Source organism: Chelonoidis abingdonii, chromosome 2, assembly GCF_003597395.2.
Source record: "Chelonoidis abingdonii isolate Lonesome George chromosome 2, CheloAbing_2.0, whole genome shotgun sequence".
In the NCBI taxonomy this organism is placed as follows: domain Eukaryota; kingdom Metazoa; phylum Chordata; order Testudines; family Testudinidae; genus Chelonoidis; species Chelonoidis abingdonii.
Genome location: NC_133770.1, coordinates 71,177,527 through 71,197,254, shown reverse-complemented (window position 1 = coordinate 71,197,254; position 19,728 = coordinate 71,177,527). Strand labels below are relative to the sequence as shown.

Here is a 19,728-nt window from a genome sequence, read left to right as displayed (position 1 = left end):
ATACCACTTTGCCACCAAAAAATGGCCCAGATGATGAAATTTGATGTATTTAAAGTACCATTTCACCCTTTTAACCTAGTAAATAATTTAAAATGCTTTCAGTACTCCCTTTGCCACCATTATGTATCTTGTTGTTCAAAGTATTATGACTTCTTTTTCCAAAAGCAACTTTCTTCCACAATGAAGAGCTCACAAGTTAAAGCCCGAGGAAAACATACATTCACTGTAATAGTGCTTTTCATCCTCTGTTCCTTCCTTCCAATACATGGGTTCTGCCTTCATAGCTCCAAAGTAATGGAAGTATCAGTGGCAATGAACATAGCCAGTTTAACAAAGATGAGATTTGTAAAGCAAGTTGAATGATTTTGAAGGCAGAAAGGCAGTCTTAGAAGTTTAGTTCATCAGTTTGCATCTATTGTTCTGTCTTTAAGCCTTTGTGTTAAAGGTGAAGGATTTTGGTGGCTCAGACGATTAAGAGCCCATTTTACCCAGTTTATAGAACATGGATATGAAATTACACTTGAGTGCCTTCAGCTTTGTAAATAAAAAAAAATTGCCCTCTATTAGCATGTTTGTGGGCAGATTAAAAACGGTCTTCATTAGCATAAGTAACACTTACAGATTCTTTTAAAAGTAGAAAATTATTTGCTGAATGATAAATTGCTAGCTTTATAGTTATTGCTTAAAATGTGCTCATTCAAAATGCCTACTGTAGTTTATTCTACAACGCTGAATTTTTTGAGTTTAGAAGTACTGTTTAATGGATTATGTACTTAATCCTTGTTCATACTGGATGCAGAAATATAATTCATGCTTTCCACTAAAATGTTTTGTATCAAATACCTCCCTATTTAGGCTGATTTCTTCTAATACCATATAGTTTTATACTGTATACCCCAGAGATTGCAACAAAGTACTCCTGCATGTAATATATGAAAGATCCTTCTTCATATCTTAGCATACATGATATAAAATGTTTTGCTATTTAGAATTCAAATTAGGGCTAATCTTTTTTTTAATACATATTTGATTCCTTGCTAGTTCATACAATAAGAAGTATTTGTCATTTTATTCTTTTTACCATTAACAGATTTACCAAACAAAGAAGTTTAGTTGCCCTTTACTGAATTCCTTTCCTTCTAGACTGGTTATGTTTGGCACAGTCAAATATAAGGTCAGCCTCCTAACAATACCACAGATCTGGAGGGATTTGCATAGCGAATGTTGATTGGTTGCAGAAAGACAATCCTTCTTGATTTTAATAAGAATTGGTGCTTACTTATTCCATGTTGAATTGACTTGTCTTAACTTCAAAAAAGAAAGTGCCATGGAGGCCAGAAATTGTCTTGCTAGAAAGTAGGAGATGAGAGTAAGGGTGAGAGTCAGGATTTGTATTTAAATTTGGTACAATTAAAATTTTCAGAAAAATACATCACTGGGCTATTGAGATTAGAACTGCTGAATTTTTCTTTAAAATAAGCATACAATGGTGTGTGTTGTGGACTATAATATTTGTCATTGTTATCTTTGCATGTGTTTGTTTTCCTTTTTTCCTGCAATAGTTTGGCAGTTTCTCTGCTTTCTAATGTCTTATGTTTCTTTAATAAAATCCTAACAGAGAGCCAGTCAGAAGACTTATTTTTTAAATAATATTTAGGTTTAGCATCCTTTTTTTAAAAAACAAACAATTTTTTTGCTTACTGTAGCAAGACCTTTGCAGATGGTTCTTGGTTACTGTGAAGCGCGTAACAGTATTTCCTTTGTGGCAGATGGATTGAAGACTTTTAGTTCTCAATAAATGTAGGTTTACAATACATAACTTGACAGGATTTGTGTTGTATATAACAGGTTTGAACATATTATCTCAGAATTCATCTGCATGGCATTTTCAGCTTATCCAGGGCCCATGCTAGTATTTTAAGGAATAGGGAGAGCATAGTGATTGATAGCAGCTAAAGGCGTGATTTTTGAATAGAAACAAAGGTTTTGGAACAGAAGGTGTCACATTAAACTTTATCAGTTTAAAAAGTAGTAACATCCTGAAAGTTCTACAAATGTATTTACATGTGGCTAAATGTTTATATTTTGTCTTATACCTTCTTTATATTCAGTGTAATATTGCCTTGGCAAACATACCATGTTTAAAATTTAGGTTGTTCCCAAAGATGTTTTAGTTTTTTAAGCTTGCTGTTTTTGAATTGGCCTGATTTTTTAAAGGCTGCTTCTTCACTGTGCTTTGTATGCACTAAAGAACAGTTGTGATCTGATTTGAATAGTGAGTCTTTTGCCTATTATCTTGTAGTCCTATAATTTTGAGAAGCTATTTTGAGAAAAAACTATGAATTAAATTCTGCCCTCAGTTATACTGGTGTAAATAAGAAATAACCTGATTAAAGTCAATAGAATTACACCAGATTAATACTATCATAAAAGGGCAGAATTTGGCCCTGTTGGGTTAATTTCTAAATTTAAAAGCTACATTAACTACATCAGTTCATGTTTTGCTCCAAGTAAAAACAGAATCAAAACAAAATATGTCATGGCTTTGAAAGTCCATCCAAGTGTTTTTCTAAATATTATAAAAATCATAGAATATCAGGGTTGGAAGGGACCTCAGGAAGTCATCTAGTCTAGTCCCCTGCTCAAAGCAGGACCAATCCCAACTAAATCAAAAAATCATTTCACATATCCTTTCTCAGTGTGTTGAATTTTGTGATTGAGGCATTTATCTGGTACAGAACACTGAACCTGGAAATGTGTAAAATATTAATGACATTTTAATCTAAAAAAAGTGATGTTGGTGCAATGATTTTGGTCCCCTGTGGAAGCTATATCATACACCTTCTGTTAGTGCCCATTCACCCCTCACATCAGTTAAACCTTAATAAAATCAGGCTTTATAAAAGTATTCAGAAATACACAGTAGAGATGAGTTCAGTAAATATTTTTTACCCTTGTAATTTTAGAAGAAACAAATTGGTTATTTCCATATTGCCACACAGATGTTGCAACAAAATGTCTATCTGCTCCTTTTAAAATACTTGAAGAATAACATGGAAAGATAGATGCTTTTGTTAGAATAGCAGTCTATGGCTTCAGGTTTAAATAGTTTGTAAGAAGCATCTGATTTCAGTCCCTTAAAATCACTGCATTTCCTTGGAAAGCTAAGGAGACACGCTTCAACTTACAATTCATCAAATTATTTTTAGATAAGGAATTAGAAGTATTATTTCAGGGCAAAGGTTAATAGCAAACTACTGGAAATGTTATGTTAGTCATGGGAAATTAATAAAAATAAGGATCAATCTAGTATGTATAGAAACACTGAACTGACAATATGAGGAAAAAATATTTTGTTAAGTGAATCAAAGCTCTCTTTCTGAAATATTTGTTAAACCAGCATAACTGTGATGAATCTTTTCTAAAGAACATCTGTGGTCCACATGTTCGCCACATATGCTCAAGTTCTAATGGACAGTGTCAGGCTAAAAAACAAATGTCCTTGCTTGTGTTGTTATACCTTAGATAACTGCAGTTTGTTTATTTTTCTTTTTCACTGCCTATGATATAAATAGACTTGTCAGTTTCATTTTCTGCTTCAGGAGCACTAGCACAATGCCACACATTTCGGGTGGGGAGAACAGTAGGTTGCAAACCTTTGAAAGACAATTTTCTTTGTTTTTAATTAAAAATTCCACAACCATATTTTTATTAATATTGGGTTTTGACATTTTTTTAAACAAAAACCTACATTATGCATCAATGTAACTGATGCTGTACAATTTAAAAAAAAAAACCCACAAAATACTGTTCCTCTGCCTATGGCATATACAGAAAACTGGAAGGAGCAGCATGATGCTGAGTGCATGTGTGGTCCATGCACTAACCTACCCCATACAGCACGATGCCTTAAGGCAAGCAGGAGAAATGCACAACTACGTGCATTTTGCTGCTGTTTTAAAAAGGAAATGCATTCAACCTCATCTAGCATGTGCTGGACATCATGGCATATGTGCTAAGGAGCTGGCTACATTTCCTAATCAGATTCCTGGACAAGACCTCTTAGCCTATGTTGCGCTGGAGACCACAGTAGTCATTCTCTCTCACTAGCACCCTTTTGAGCAATTGGTTGGCTTTCTATACTATTTTTTCCACAAAGGACAGTTTTCTAATACGTTATCTTATCTACCCGCCATCCCTGTTCAGCACAAATCTGGGTTTGGCCCTATTTAAGTTTTTGGTTTCTCAACTGTGCTACCAGCATATTCATTTAAAGCATTTATCTTTCATTATTTCCATACATTTTTCTCCATATCTGTTGTTTAAACTGCCACCTGTGAACATGACCATATATTTTAAATTTTCAGCTTTCCAAATAGCACAGGATGAATTAAATTACTTACTTCTACTGTTTTCTCTTCTTTTAATGTTTTTTTTAAAACTACACTTTGAAATTAACTTCGGGACAAAGTATATATTGCAGCAAGGACACCTAAATCTCCATTTTTAGTGTATCTACAGAAAATCGAGTAAACTGGTCTGGATAAACCATGAGTACATGAAGAACGGGTCTAAAGGCTTCTGAATGTATTATTTGTTGGTCCCATAGAATATCATATTATCTTACTTACAGCATTAAGAAATAAAATTGTATAGAGCTAGTTTTAAAAAAAAAAAATCCTTGAGCTAAAAAAGAATTGTGAATGTTATGTACTTGTAATGTTTTATGTCTTTGTAATTGTTTTCACATTTTGCAAAGAAATGTAGAGTTGCTGCACATTATAGTATGTGTAGCCCATTTGTGTCTGCGCTTTTCCTTTCAAACATCAAATACAAAGGCAGAAAGTACCCCAGATTTAATTTTAAGGTAACATAAGAAACCAGTTGCTAAATCTTCAAGATAAAACTGTGTGTCTGTTTTTGAAGCAAATAAGCAATTGCTACATTTTTCATGGGACAGTCTTTTGACATACGGTTAGTCTGTTTGCCTGGAACATGTCTGAGTTGGAGTGGGTGCGTTCTTAGCTAATTTGCTATAATCTGGAAATGGCGTAAAGGACATGTTCTTGTGCATACCTATGAACATATCGCTTTTTAAATCCACAATATCAAATATAAACTTGTATGTCTGATTTTAAAGTCCCTTTTAAAGGGAAACGGTGTGAAATAGATAAAAGTTATCACATGGAGTAGGTTCACCTGCAAAGCCACCTCTGTACATAGCAATGAGGAAGAAGATATAACTTCACAATGTCTACTCAAAGGATTCCTTTCTTTTAAAAGGACATTATGGAACTCCTTTATCATAATGATTTACATTAGGCAGATCTACAGAAAAGACATTTTTGAAGTATTTTTACTCTGAATAAAAAAAATTATCATACTAGAATGTGGAAAGGAAAAGGGGGGGGGGAGGGAAATAAGCCGCAGCAGCAGCCAGAAGACATCATCTACCAGCTTCTGAAATACATTCTTAATACCCTAAGATGGATATTGGCTTCCATAAAAGAAAATGAATAGAAGAAAGAACATGCTGGAGTTAGATGAAAGAGAACACTAAGTATATATTTGGAGTATGTGAGGGATGCTGCCTTGATCAATTTGTTTGTTTGTAAATATAATGCAACTACTGAAAACATGTTATGCAAAAAGTTTCCATTTTGTGATGGGTTTGTAAAATAACACAACAGATTCTTGACACATTTAGTATTTACTTTAGATTTCAGGAGAGGCCTCTGGAATTTAAAATTAAAGTAATTTCTGACAAAAATGTGGGGCGGGGGTGGAGGAAGGGAGATGAGACAACGTTAAAGTACAAATTCATCCCTTGTTTGTCCCTGTAGAACCTCCATTCACTCCAAAGGAAGTGAGAACAGAATCTATCCCTTGTTAAATGAGGAATACTAATACTTTGATGTTATCTTCAAGGGGTGGCTTTGTGAACTGTTACGTTGGAAGGAAGATCCCTCACCAGAAAACAGGACCCTTTGGGAGAATCTTTCAATGATCCGAAGGTTCCTCAGTCTTCCTCAGCCTGAACGAGATGCCATTTATGAACAAGAAAGCAATGCAGTTCATCACCATGGTGACAGACCTTCCCACATTATCCATGTTCCAGCAGAGCAGATTCAGGTTAGTTTACCTTGGCCAATCCAATATAGCACTAAGTAAATAAAGCTTTAAATGCAGCAAAGGTGTTTCTTTTCTTCCTTCCAGATTAAACAGAGGCTTCTTAGAAAGAGATAACAGTGCACTGCTATCTTCCTTCACAATTAAAAGGAGAGTGTGAACACATATACACTTCATTGTTTTAAACTTACATTTGACCCATCTGGTCTATGTATCTGATTGGAGGAGGAATAATTGATTACTTATCTTAGATGTCCATAGATAGGTTCAAATAGTTTGTAAGAGGTCAGAATTAGAAAGACGGCATTACTCTCTGTTCAGTTCTGATACTTGCATAACCTACAAAGTGGAAGGAATGGATATTTTTAAGTAGTGTCTTTTAAAATCCAAGTACCATAGACACAAATCCTCAATAGCAATGGTTCACTTCAAGCAGAAATGGAGGGAGGGGTGTAGCCCATAGGATTAATTTGCTAGCTATTATATCCTACTAATCCAGCCAGCAGTATTAGTTAATATGTTTCTTTTTCTGAAATTAATCCATTTTATTCTTATATTTGATTACTATTAATTCCTTGGGATTTAGGATGCGTTGAGGCATGTGTTTCCTAATAATAAGTTTTGGTGAAATGCAAGAAGCATACCAGCCTGTAAGATCCAGTAAGATCTTGCTATATAGCAAAAAGTAGAATTAGTTATAAATATGTCAGCATAAAAGATGGCAACCTTTGGCACAGATAAGAATGGTCCCTGAACTTTGGGAAACCAAAGAGAGGAACTATCCACATCACATCACAGGTTTATCCGGCTTTTACAACTGATTGGTAACCTCAGGGTACACCACAACTTGAGGTCATCAAAAGAGCCTAAGTTGACAGTTTTGGAGTGAGATAATTCTTATTAATATATTTAGAAAGTGTCATAATCCACTAACCTATAGAAGGGTACCCATACGTTTCTTAGGGTATGGGAACAAGATTTGGGTATAGTAGCTTGGGCCTGAATTACATAGGTCAGGAGCCTCTAATATACCTTGTAAGAGAGTTGTTAGTTGGTGAGTTCTTTTCTTAAACCTTCTTCTTGTAGCTGCTTTGGAGTTAGTTCTTTTCTTCTTCTTAACTTCTTCGGGTCTTACCTCTTAAAGCTCTTAAACTAAGTTCTACTTCTTAGATCTTTTCATCTATCTATTCTATCTTCTATCATGCTATCAGCTCAGCTTGTGAAGTATAGTATAACTACTCAACATTCCTAACCATTGGGGAAGCCAGTGTAATCGGGCATGCCGTGAGTGAGACTGGTCCTTCACCTCTTATTACCAGGTTCTCAAGGGTTTGAGTATGTTAGGTTAAGGTACTTATAATAGCAATATTACCACCAGGAGTTTTGAAATTCTTTTACTGTTTTGCAGTTATAAGTTTCATTGCATTTCTTATTTTTATGTTAATGTCAATAAAGATTTTATCAATTTGGTATTGTCCTCAGTATACGCATTCTTGCCAAGCACCCCGAGAGTCCTCTCCCGATATAGAACTCTCTGAATTCTTGAACTCTGTAGTCTGAATTGGACAAGAACCTATAAATCTTCTTGTTGGATGTGATCAGTGGTGAGCCATAAAAACTAACCCATCAAATTCAGGTCAACAGGGGGACCAGACCTAACTCCTCATCCCATTTACTCCCTGTTGAAACTTGGGATGAGTCAATGTTTGTTTGTTTTTCCTTTAGAGCCCCTCTCCCACCACCCTTGTGAAAGGAGAGCATAGAGGCGCTTTCTTACCAGGCCTGCTGACCACTGGACCTTGGCTGGGTGCTGCTCCTCAGGTGAGCTGGCACAAGTTAAATGTGTCAGGGAGGGGGTTTCAGGACCCACTCCCAGATAACAAAGAAACAGCATATTTATATACTTAGAAAAGATACGCTCACTGAACTAGCCATGGTAGGTCTCAATATTCATCCTGGGAGGTAGTTTTCCCTCTGTTCCACTGCATCCTTACACATGAACTAGATAGCACATAAACTCCTGAGTAAGGTAGTCTATCATGCAAAACGTAGTAGAATAGTTCCATTATGTGTCCGTTTGAATTGATGAAGCTATTTAATTCCTTTTTGTTAAAGCTCTGGGGTCAGCCTTTAACTGCTGCCCCAAAGGGCAGAAAATACCCATAGCTTTCAGAGTTCCCAACCTCCACAGAGGCTTTGTGGATCATTCATATTACCATTATGGAAAAATATTTACAAATCTACAAAGAATGGAGTTATCCAGCAGCCAGAAACAACATGAGTGTGTATTAAAGATAAACTGAACAAGACAATCCCTTAGGATATTGAGTACTAAAATAATTGTGAAAGCCTGGAAAGTTACTGTTTGATTTAGCAAAAAAAAGAGAGAGAAATATCTGTATTAAGTAGTAAAGCAGCATTGGTTTGAAAATGTACATTGTTTTTAATAACATTACTTCTTAGGGGGATAAAAGGAAAAGCTTATGCATGGTACACTTATTTTAATATTACGCTGCTTTCTCAGATTGACAATTTTTATCAACAAAGCAAATGTCCTTCATCCTCCAAATGTTACTCACATGAGTAGTTGCATTATACGATATCAATCTGTCTACTTGTGTGAATGAAGGTTGCAAGATTGGATATTTGATATTTGTATTTACAGTATGGTAGGTGATATTTTATATACTGTAATTGTTTGTAGATGCATCAATTGTGTAATTAATATATGTGCTAACTCTGAAAAGCGTACACACACAGGCCCTGATCCTGCAAAGATTTAAGCACATGCATAAAGTTAAGCCCTTTAAGTAGGGGCATACGTCTATTTGGGACTTAAGTCTAGAATGGGACTACTTGAGGTGCATCAAGATAAGGATGTGCATAAATATTAGCAGGGCTGGGGCTTAATTATAGTATCCGTATCTAAATTTACCATTATATAAGAACAATTAAAATATTCTATTAGACAAAATCTAGATATACCTACTGTTCATTTTTTAAAACAATAACTATTACTTGTTACTTTATTTAAATAGCACCATATGACAAGACATTTGCTGATCCAAAATATCTTACTAAACAATTCTTTTTGTGCTGTAAAGGAACATAATTCTCAACAAAAGCAGTAGCTGACAAATTCACTTTTGATTTAAACATGATCTTATAATGTGCTGGGCTCCAGCCGGTGATGAGAAAAACATTTCTGTCCCTAGGGCTCAGTGCATCACCTTTTTAAAATGTCTTTGAATTCCTTGCTTCCAAACCTTCATTTTAAACTCTTGTTAATTATTTACATCATGGTTTGCTTTATCTTATTTCTCTGTGATGTGCATCCTGGGTCATTTTATTGCTTGACATTTTAGAATGCTGGATGTTCACTCATAGTAATAATAATGCAACTTTTATTTAGCATTTTGTACCCTAGCACTATATAAATAGTAACTCAATTGAGGTAAGTATGTATGTTTATTCCCAGTTTGGGATATTGGAACACAGGCAGGTTAAGTGACCTTCCCAAGGTCACAGAAAAAAGGTACCGTCTGGGTGGTGATTAGAAGTGAGGAGTTCCTAGCTCCTGATTTATTCTTTTGTCCTTGTCTAGACTAGGATTTTAAAATGCCATGTCAGAATATGTTAGAATATATTAACTAACACATTTCAAGTCTAGTGTAGACTCTAACATGTTAAATCCTAGACCCACCTCTAGGCTTTAACTCAGCCAGTTTAACACACGTTCAAGTTAGCATGCCTGGTCTGCACTTGACTCTTAAAATATGTTAGTTAGAAAGTGTTCCCTAACACATGCTACCACCATATCTTCAAATCTTGATGTAGACAAGACCTGAGTATTTTACCAATATTCCTCCCCTTCTCCCAGTACCCATTCGCAGAGAGGGGAAATAATTTGTATTTTAATTCTGACTCATTTGGATGTGGGCAGTAGTGAGTCTTTTTTCAAATCTCCAGGGCCTCTCTTGTTAGTTTGGCAAATTGTACTTAGATATCTGGATTTTGGGGCTAGGATAAAAATATCAGCAAAAATACATTTACCAAATGATTTACTTTGTCTTCCAGCAGCAGCAGCAGCAACAGCAACAGCAACCAGGTCCCAGACTACCGCCAAGGCAACCAACAGTGGCATCACCAGCTGAATCTGAGGATGAAAATCGTCAGAAACCGCGACCACGAACAAAGATTTCTGTTGAAGCCCTGGGAATTCTACAGAGTTTCATACAAGATGTAGGCCTATATCCAGATGAAGAAGCAATCCAGACTCTCTCGGCTCAGCTTGACCTACCCAAGTACACCATTATCAAGTTCTTTCAGAACCAGCGATATTATCTCAAGCACCATGGGAAGCTGAAGGACAATTCTGGGTTGGAAGTGGATGTTGCAGAATACAAGGAGGAAGAATTGCTTAAGGATTTAGAAGACAGCATCCAAGACAAAAATGCAAACACACTTTTTTCAGTGAAACTAGAAGAAGAATTATCAGTAGAAGGGAACACAGAGATTAATACTGAATTGAAAGACTGATCTAAAAAGTATTATTTTCATTCAACAGTGCCACTGGTATTTAATAATGAAACGAAAATTCCATCTTGCATTGTGTCAGAAACCTCTCTCATTCATTGTCTGGTCAATGAATCTTCCAAAACTTGCACAAAAGTTGAAAAAAAGGATAATGCAGACTGCACTAGATGTTTTACTCTGTTTTACAAACTGCTTTGCAGCTACAGATGAAGCGTTGAGGATTGTTTGATATTAATTTGTGTTCACTGGCTACACTGTGGTGTATCCAATAAGCATGATACCAGTGATTTTGATTCTGGAGCCTTCAGACAAGCATTACAACTTTTGTGATTTGTTTCTCAATTTTTTTTTTAATTATTACTGTAACACTCCACACTTGGTCTTTGGAAACTCACGTTTATTTAAAAAAAGAAAAGAGTTTTGTTACTCTTGCTCTATTGTATGTTACAAAAGAACTATAGACTGTGGAATGCAGTTTAAAGATAACATATGCCAACAAATGCCTTGTATTATATGGCACTGCCGTAATTCAGATTTGTTTTTGTTTTGGAAATAAAGGTCACTGTATTTTTTTTCCATTCTCATTGTTACATGATTTTAAAAAAATGAAAAGAAAATGTGAAACACAATTTAGTCCTCATTATTTATTTGTAGATCCTGCAGCGTCATGTTGTAATTAATTTTTTTGGAAGTTTCCGTTAAATGTAATATTGCTTCTCTTGTTATCATACTGATTTTTTTCTATTTATAAATGTATTTTGATGGGCAGTAAAACAAAGTGTCTTAAAAGTTTTAAATAGAGAAAATGTGCTTTACACAGTTGCCTATAAAAAGTGCTCTATGTTATCCAAGCAATTCATACTATAAGCTTCACTCTTATTGTTGTATGCAATTTTTACTATCATGCAAATAAGCTTAGGTAAATAAAACTAATAGATCACCTTAGAAACTTATGCAATTAATGTGAAAATAATTGATGTTTGCAATGTGTCTTCCTTTGGTTTACAATCAATTTTAAAGCTACAGCTGTATAAATTTTCTGTATAAAGGTGTATTTCTTTTTTATGAGTTTATTGCTATGAAAACACCAGTTATTTTGTTACAGCTGGCTGTTTTTATAAGTGTATCACAATTTTCTTTATGCAGAAATGTTCTGACTAGGAGTGGTTATTGACTGTAACTACACAATTAAAATTGTTTGTATGGTATGATATGGCAGGGTTTGTCTGCTTATGTATATATCCTAAAGAAATATCTCTGCTTTAAGTGCATGTTGTACCTTCTTTCCAGCACTTTGAAGATGACTTTTCAGTTGTTAAGATCACAAACACTTTTTAAAAATGACCTTCTTAAAATTTGAATTTGGATAACATACTTTAAAAAGAAACACAGTCTGACTATGAAAATCATAACCTGTCTTTTCTTGGTTAAAATTTGCCTGCCCAGCAGAGATAGCAGGATATTATTGAGTCAAGAGGCTATCAGGCAAAAACATACTTACAATTCCTGGCAGTAATGCGCATATAATGGATGCAGCTGGTTTTATTTTACAGTACTTGAATTATTCTAACACTGTTCTTACACTAGGTATAAACATTAAAAAGACCATTAATAGTCACAAAATAAATAGGAAAAATGGCCTCCGTGTACAACAATCCCTTACTAGGCAAAAGCATTTTTAATGATCATTAATAACGTGGTTGTTAGAGCCGTAATAACTAATAGGTATTGAATTCATGCCTAGGCTTGTATGATCAGTACTGGAGAGGAGAGATCAAACTCCACAGTTGAAAGCTGAAGAACAACAGTTCATTAGCTTAACAAAACAGAAAGTCCAAAAACTCCAGTAAGTTCCATTTTTAACATGTTTGCAAATTCAATGTAACCATTCTAAAATGACTAAAACTTTTGACATCTCCCCCATTGTAATTTGCCAAGGTACAACTGGCAGTCAGCCATTTGTGCCTGTGAAAATTTCCCCCTATAACTATATTAGATTCTTTAAGGAGAGACAGAGTAGATAGCAAAAGAGGTTTTTTGCTCTGCATGCTTAAAATGAGTCAGACACAAGAATGTGTGCTTTCCTGGTCTCCTGGTGCTCCCCTTAGGGTCCTGATTCTGCTGTCACTGAGGGGAGTGGCCACAATGATAGCAACTAGCAGCCAGCAATTCATCTAGCTGCATTCATGCAGACCAATGAAGCCACTGTTTGCACCAGTGGTGTGCCCCCTGGTTTCAAGCAGGGGCAAGCTTTACTGGTTCAAATCACTGGCATAAGGACAAATCCCTAATGTGGATAGGGCCTTTCACTGGTGTAAATCAGGAATAACTAGCTAAATAAATGGAGTTGACTTAGTCGAAGCAGAATCAGGCCCTGAGCATATTAGTGTGAAGGGCGACTTCAGCTGCCTGTGAAGTGTACAAGTGGTGGCTGAATATGGCTGCATAATTTAAAATTAAGTGGTGTGGTTGAGATGGGAGGGGCGGTTGTTTATGGAACAAATATCCTGGCTCTCTATAAATTACTAAATTCATATTTCTAATGCACAGGTTTAGGCAGCAGATCCCACACCTCAATAGCAGGATAAGAGCAAATACCATCAACAAGTTTATAAACTGCTTTTTCCCCTATTGTGAATAAATTATTGTTTTGGGTTTTCTGTATGCTACTCTTCTAAGTGGTAGTTTACAACTGCACTGCCTTTTCCCCATTACCTCTGTCCTCTTCCCCCTCTCCCTCCCAAGCACAGCTGATGTATCTTTAAGGTTAAAGTACTATTAAGAAACTGAATTGAGAGCACCAAAACGGTCCCAGTTGGGCTTTGTAACTAAAGTTTATCTTTAAAGCTCAGCAATGATACACCTATGGCTCGGATGTTGTATCATTAAATGTACTAAGAAAAATGTGTATTGTGAATAACATTTAAGCTGTAAAGAAGGCCAAATGCCTGCAAAACACAGTAGGCAGGAGAGAAGGGAGACTGATAAGACTAAGACTTTAGCTATGAAGCAAAAGCTGAGCATTGACTTAAATAAAAGCAATAAAAAGGGCAGAAAATGGAATATTTTTACTGCCTTTTCCCCCACTTATCCCTATGCTACATAGTAGGTTTTACATGTTTGTGATATGGTCCCAGGTGTGCATGCCCTTGGACTTGGTATATGGCCACGATGTAACCAAAACAGGCTCCACATCCAAATAAGAATATGGCTTTGGTCAACTGGCATTCACAGTCACATACGCTGAAGGCTGATTGCCAAGTTAAGGCCTCCCATTCTTATCATAAGGGATTTCTAAAGTTGTGTTTGAAGGGCTGCTCTTTAAGTTTTGAGAGAAGATGCAGGAAATAATTTAAAACAATAGGGTTTTTCAATAAGGTTCTCTGCTGATTTTTTTTTTTTTTTTTTTTTTGAACCTAGGAGTGTATGACAAAGGGGAAGTGAAAGGAAAGCTCCCAACTCACAGAGAGCCTGATTTAGAGAGTGAAATTCTGAGTTAATGCCAAGATTTGTGCACTGGGCAAACACTGCTACCAATCTTCCTTTCTGCTATGAAATTCCCACACTTAACAGCGGTCATTGTAAATCAGGTGCCAAGAGAATCCTACTCTAGCATCAAGTGTTGAAGGTTGTGTAGCTTCTACAACACACACTAGTATGTCCAAGTATTGCAGAGACTTTATGCCGCATCATTTTACTTAATGTTATGCTATGCCTCACATGCCCATAGTGGAAGGATCATATGACTGGACATGCTAAGGGCTTTTCTACACACGGATGTTACATTGGGGTAACTTCAGGTTGTTCAGTTTAAAGTAATTTGCATGCACTGAACCTTTTTTTTAAAGCCAGTTATTTGGTGTCTTAGGTCACAGTCAGTAATCTTCCTTGGAACAGAAACTTTGCAGGGAGTTTGTTCACTTTAGAGTTTGTATGAACCCATTCCTAACTGCTCTGCTGCTGGTCGTCGTCCTATAGCTATCCCACACTGCACTGTTTCACATCTGCATCAGTCTGTCTGTACTCGTGTGGTCTCAGCTGCTCCAGGGCTCTTTTGTCACATTTCTGATAGAGTGTTGGCAGTCAGTCAACCATAGTCGCAAGTTCACACACCTGGAATCACATAGCCATTAGAGTAGACATGCCTGCTTTGCTTCTGCACGGACCTGTGCAGAGCTCCTGGACTTGACTGCCCTCTTTGGAGAGCTGTACATCCAATCTCATCTCAAGAAGAGTCACAGCAATGCAGACATCCACAAAACCCTGTCAGAGCAGATGAAGATGAGGATCACTCACTGAGCTGTGCCTGTGCAGAGTCAAAGCAAAGGAGCTCTAGCAGAAATACCTGAAGACAAGGGAGAAGAACAGGACCTCCAGTAATGATCCCACTACTGGCCCATACTACGAGGAACTGGACTGCATTTTTGCAAGTGACAGTTTTCCAGCAAATCCCCTTGACCCCTATGGAAAGCAAGCTTGGCCCACATATACCATCGGGACCACGCAAAAGGAGGTTTCTCTGGGCAGCCAAGAACCGTATGACCTACCCAAGTCAGAGATTATACAAGAACCCCATGCAGACAGCCATACTGAAACTGCAGTGGAGGTTATTGCTACTAGCCGCCAGTGTGAAAATACCACAGAGCTGTACCAGTATTATGTTCTATTTTACATACAACTGTACAGGAGGGGTTAAAACACTTTTTTCTGGGTATCCACGGTCTGATGCCATGTTGAGTGGAGCTAGGATCCTCTCTGCCTGCTTGGCTTTTAACCCCCTTCCCCGTCCTCTAGTGTACTCAAAATGCTGTTTGTGCTAGAGATGTAAAGCTATGAAGTTTTCTTTCCCTGCGGTATCAAATCCCACAACCATCAGCCACAGTTGCTGCCTCCAAACCCTCTTTTCAGAGCTTGTTCTTCCTCTTCCCCAGGGATCTTCCTCCCCCATTTGCTCAAGATGTCAGACACCAGAGAGTTTAAAATTCAAACACGTTGCATGGCAGGCATGTTTAGTGTAGAAGCAGATATAGAAAAAATAATTTGGACTACACAATGCATAACGAGGAAGGTACTTTAGTCCAGCATAACAAAGTAGTGTAGACGTACTTCAATTCGATACAGTTAATTCACTGCACTTAGAGCAGACAAACTAATCTGATGTAGCATCTGCATGTAAACAAGTGCACTGCTACAGCCTACTCTAGGACCTGGGGCTCAGAAATGGGGCCTAAGCCTGCTTGCTTGCCCTGCTCCTTCCCCACTTCTTCTGGTTAGGCTGGTACCAGCTTTGCACTGTCTTTGATTGCATGAATGCAGATTGTTCCAGGCCCTTTCAGGAGTGCAAGCAGGGGAGGAAACTGTCTCTCCCACTATCTCCTATGCTGTATATCTGTGCCTAGGCGTGGTCAATCTTGCCCTTCATGAGTTACATTACATCACATTATAACAGGGCAGAAATGGTTTGAACTCTAACTCTGTGTTTTCTTGCTCTTGTGAATGTGAGTCTATCACTGACTCCTACTTAACACTAACCCAATTTTGTTTCACAGCCATTACTAGGGGACAAACTTGCACACAGTGAATGGGAGGGCCACTTGTTACCCTCAATGCTCCAAATGGTGGCCTTCAAGAGTGACTGTGTTAAGAAGAACATGTTTATTTTTTTACAGATTGAAAATAGATGGCCGGAGCTGTGCCCTGTGGTGTTTACACTGAAGGCTGAACTTGCCCCATTACTATAGGTGCGTCCCTGGGGGTATTGTTTCTCCTACAACCCCTGGAGGTCCTTGGTGTGAACTGGGAGGGCTGTCAGTAGCAGCAGGCCTTTTCCCACTGCAGCTGCTCAGCAACTCCCCCTCTGGCCACCTGCTGCATTGCAGAAGAGGGAAGAGTGCTCTCATTCCAGGAGAGCAGGATAGGAGCTTGACTGGCTCTTCCTGAGCCTAGGTGAGGGCCAGCAAAGGCTGGCTGTCCCTCGCAAACTCCCAGAACAGCCCCAGAAAGATAAAAGAGGCAAGATTGAAAGCCAATAACCAGCTACAGCTCCTTGATTCTTTGCCTAACCCTGGCATAGGTTCGTGTAACCTGCGACCTGCTGTAAGTTGCACCAGCTGGCAGTTGTGAAAATGGAGCAGAACAGGGTACAAAAATCTCTCCCTATCCCTAAGTATTGATTGCAGGCCCTTGAAATGTTGAAATAATGTTTGGCCCTCAGGCTAAAGGTTGGATGCTACTGGTGTACAGTGTCTCTTAGGCTAGTGCAATCCCATGAGATGCTGTACAGCATCACTGAGAAGAATTTGACCAATCACTGCTCCTGACATGTTCTATATACTGTAGTTATTTGGTTACAAAGCATATAGAGACAGTATCTGAAGCTAGATGGTACATCTGTGAGGGGAAAGGACATTTTTAGAACACAAAAGTACACTCAGTATGGTATAAAGTAAGATGTAGGACAACTCCAACACCAAATAAGGCCTCTTTCCACACACAGGAGGAGGCTTTAGGATGGAGAATCCTGCATCCCTACAGGCAGGTTCAGCAGCCTCAGAACTTCAGTTCTTACAACTCTTCACTGCAAATGCTCCTCGTCAAACCAAAATGTAGCAATACCTTTCAAAACTGCCCTCCTAACCGTGGTAGGGAGACTGCTCCCGCCTACAACTGGCTGACATTTTTTCATCAAAGAATAGCTTTTGGGCCTAAATGAAAACTTTTGTTTTTGTTGAAATTTCCCTCTCTTTTTTTTTGGCCCACAAAACCGAAACAAACTAAATGTGGGGGGGGGAGCCCTTTCCCTTTCCTGTTGACAAAATGGGGGGGGGGAAGGGTAATAAATGTTTTTCATCTTAATTTAGTTAATGAAAAGAAGATTCAAACAATGATTTTTCTTTCTTGAAAATTGTTAGAGGAAAAAAGAAAAAAACGGACCAGTTCTGGAGCTGCCACATTTTCCTCTCCCCCTCTTAAACTGGGCCCTGGACTGTCATGGTGTCATAACTTTAATATTAGTTGAATGTAGTCTTTTAAATGATTGTATACAGATTATTGGATAAGAAATAATATGATGATATGAAAGTTTGTGTGACAGACTACTGCTGTTTATTGTAGATATTTCTAGGGTGCCCTGCACTGCAAAAGCTTGTGCTACGCCATGTCTAACCTTTGGAAGAATTGCAATCTAGCTACAATTTAATAAACATGACCCTGGTATTAACTGTAAATCCATGTGTGGTTTACCTGAAAGAGGGAGCTGTTACTGTTCAGTGAGTAAATAAGTATTTTTTGCATTCTATTTTGGAAACTATTTTAATTACATACCTGCATTTTTTTTCTGAAAGCAACAAAAAATATTGACAAAATGATTCATTTCTAAGAATGGCAACAAAAATGTGCACCTGCTCTGAGTCCTGGCATGCCATATTTCAACTTAAAGCAAACTTTATCTGTTATAAACCTTTTAAAGAGGTTTATGCAGAAAACACTGGTGCAAATGTGCTGCTGTAATCCAAATAATTAGCATTTATGCTGTCAAGAATTAAGATTCAGCTGCATTTCTCCACCTTTTCCATGTTCCATATGTACAGTTCCACCAATCTCCCAACACAGGAGTTGTGTCTAAGGAAAAGGGGAGCAGCCAGGACACCACTGCATTCAGCTGATCCTTAGCAGCTAGAATAGCCCCGCTACAGGTCACGGGCAGCCAATGAAAAATTGGAGCAACCTTCACACTGTTCTGACTCATGCTAGGAACTAGCCTAGTCCTTGACTGGCCCTGGGATCAGGGCTGTGCAAAAATGGCTTGAGGCCACTTTGCCCCAGTCCCTCTGGTTCTGCACCAAGCACAGCCCACTGCACCAGCAAATCTAGTCCGTTATATTGTATGGCTCCGAAGTCATAGCCATCTTGTGCCATAGCCATGACATTTGATTTGTTTCGTTACTGGTAATAGGTTGTTTGCAATATGCAGTACACATACACGTATATCTACTACCGACATAAAGCCCTCAATTGGTTGGCTGTTTCAGGCACCTGCTCTTCCCCCTGCAGACCACTGTTAGTTGCTGTTTATCTGCGTACTTTCGCTCTCTGCCACTGCCATTGAATTCCTAGCAGTGGACAGCAGGGCATTCCCAATAGTAAAGTCCCTCGGCCTGGAATGTGTCCCATCTTGTGATCTGCCAGAGCCCCACTTGGGTGATTTGTTAGGCTGAAATGCAAGCAATAAATGGGCTCATCTGTGTGGGAAAGTGTGGGAAATTTTAACTGTAGAGTGAGAAGGAGTGGACTGTGGTAGGTTATCTTAAATTGCTGCCCTCACTATGTACACTTAAATTCCATCAAGGACACTATAGTACATGGATGAGGACCCTTAGCAAGTGTGTGATGTGTGTTTTCCTTGTGTTATACGTATCCTTTATGTCTTTGTACCACTGCATGTGTGTACATGCACAAAAATTGAAATACACAATAATAAAACAGCAAAAACACAATCGAAATAACACTTACAGATGGAAAGGAACTCCTTGGAACGGGAAGGATGTCAGAAAGAGAGAAACAGAATGAAGTAAGGAGGAGGAAAAAAAACTAAAGGAAAATATAAATAAATAAGAACAGCAACACTGGGTCAGAACAATGATCCATCTCTCTCAGTATCCTGTCTACTGACAGTGTGGCCAGTGCCAGATGCTTCAAAGGGAATGAACAAAAAGCAATTATTGCGTGAGCCATCCCCTGTCATCCAGTCCCAGTTTCTGGCAGTTGGAGACTTAGGGTCACCCAGAGCATGGGGTTGCATCCCTGACCGTCTTGGCTAATAGCCATTGATAGCCGTATCCTCCATGAACTTACCTAATTCTTTTTTGAACCCAGTTACACTTTTGGCCTTTACAACATTTCTTGGCAACAAATTCCACAGGTTGACTGCGTTGTGTGAAGAAATACTTCCTTTTGTTTGTTTTAAACTTGATACCTATTAATTTCATTGGATGGCCCCTGGGTTTTACATTAGGGGAAGGGGTAAACAATGCTTCCTTATTCATTTTCTCCACACTATTCATG

At 37.9% G+C, this 19,728-nt stretch overlaps 1 protein-coding gene across 5 annotated transcripts in view; it reads left to right on the top strand.

Annotated features, from left to right (window-relative positions):
- Positions 1–11,878, top strand: part of SATB1 (SATB homeobox 1) — a 115,630-nt gene extending 103,752 nt beyond the window's left edge. For 3 of the 5 annotated variants that reach the window (XM_075062447.1, XM_075062446.1, XM_075062445.1), the window contains exons 10-12: positions 5,929–6,132; positions 7,855–7,950; positions 10,210–11,878. In XM_075062447.1, coding sequence (XP_074918548.1) covers positions 5,929–6,132; positions 7,855–7,950; positions 10,210–10,668 — 759 coding nt within the window. In that variant the 3' untranslated portion in view covers positions 10,669–11,878. The remainder of the gene's footprint in view (positions 1–5,928; positions 6,133–7,854; positions 7,951–10,209) is intronic. The other 2 variants (XM_075062449.1, XM_075062448.1) reach the window with 1 other exon arrangement.
- Positions 11,879–19,728: the final 7,850 nt, after the last annotated feature.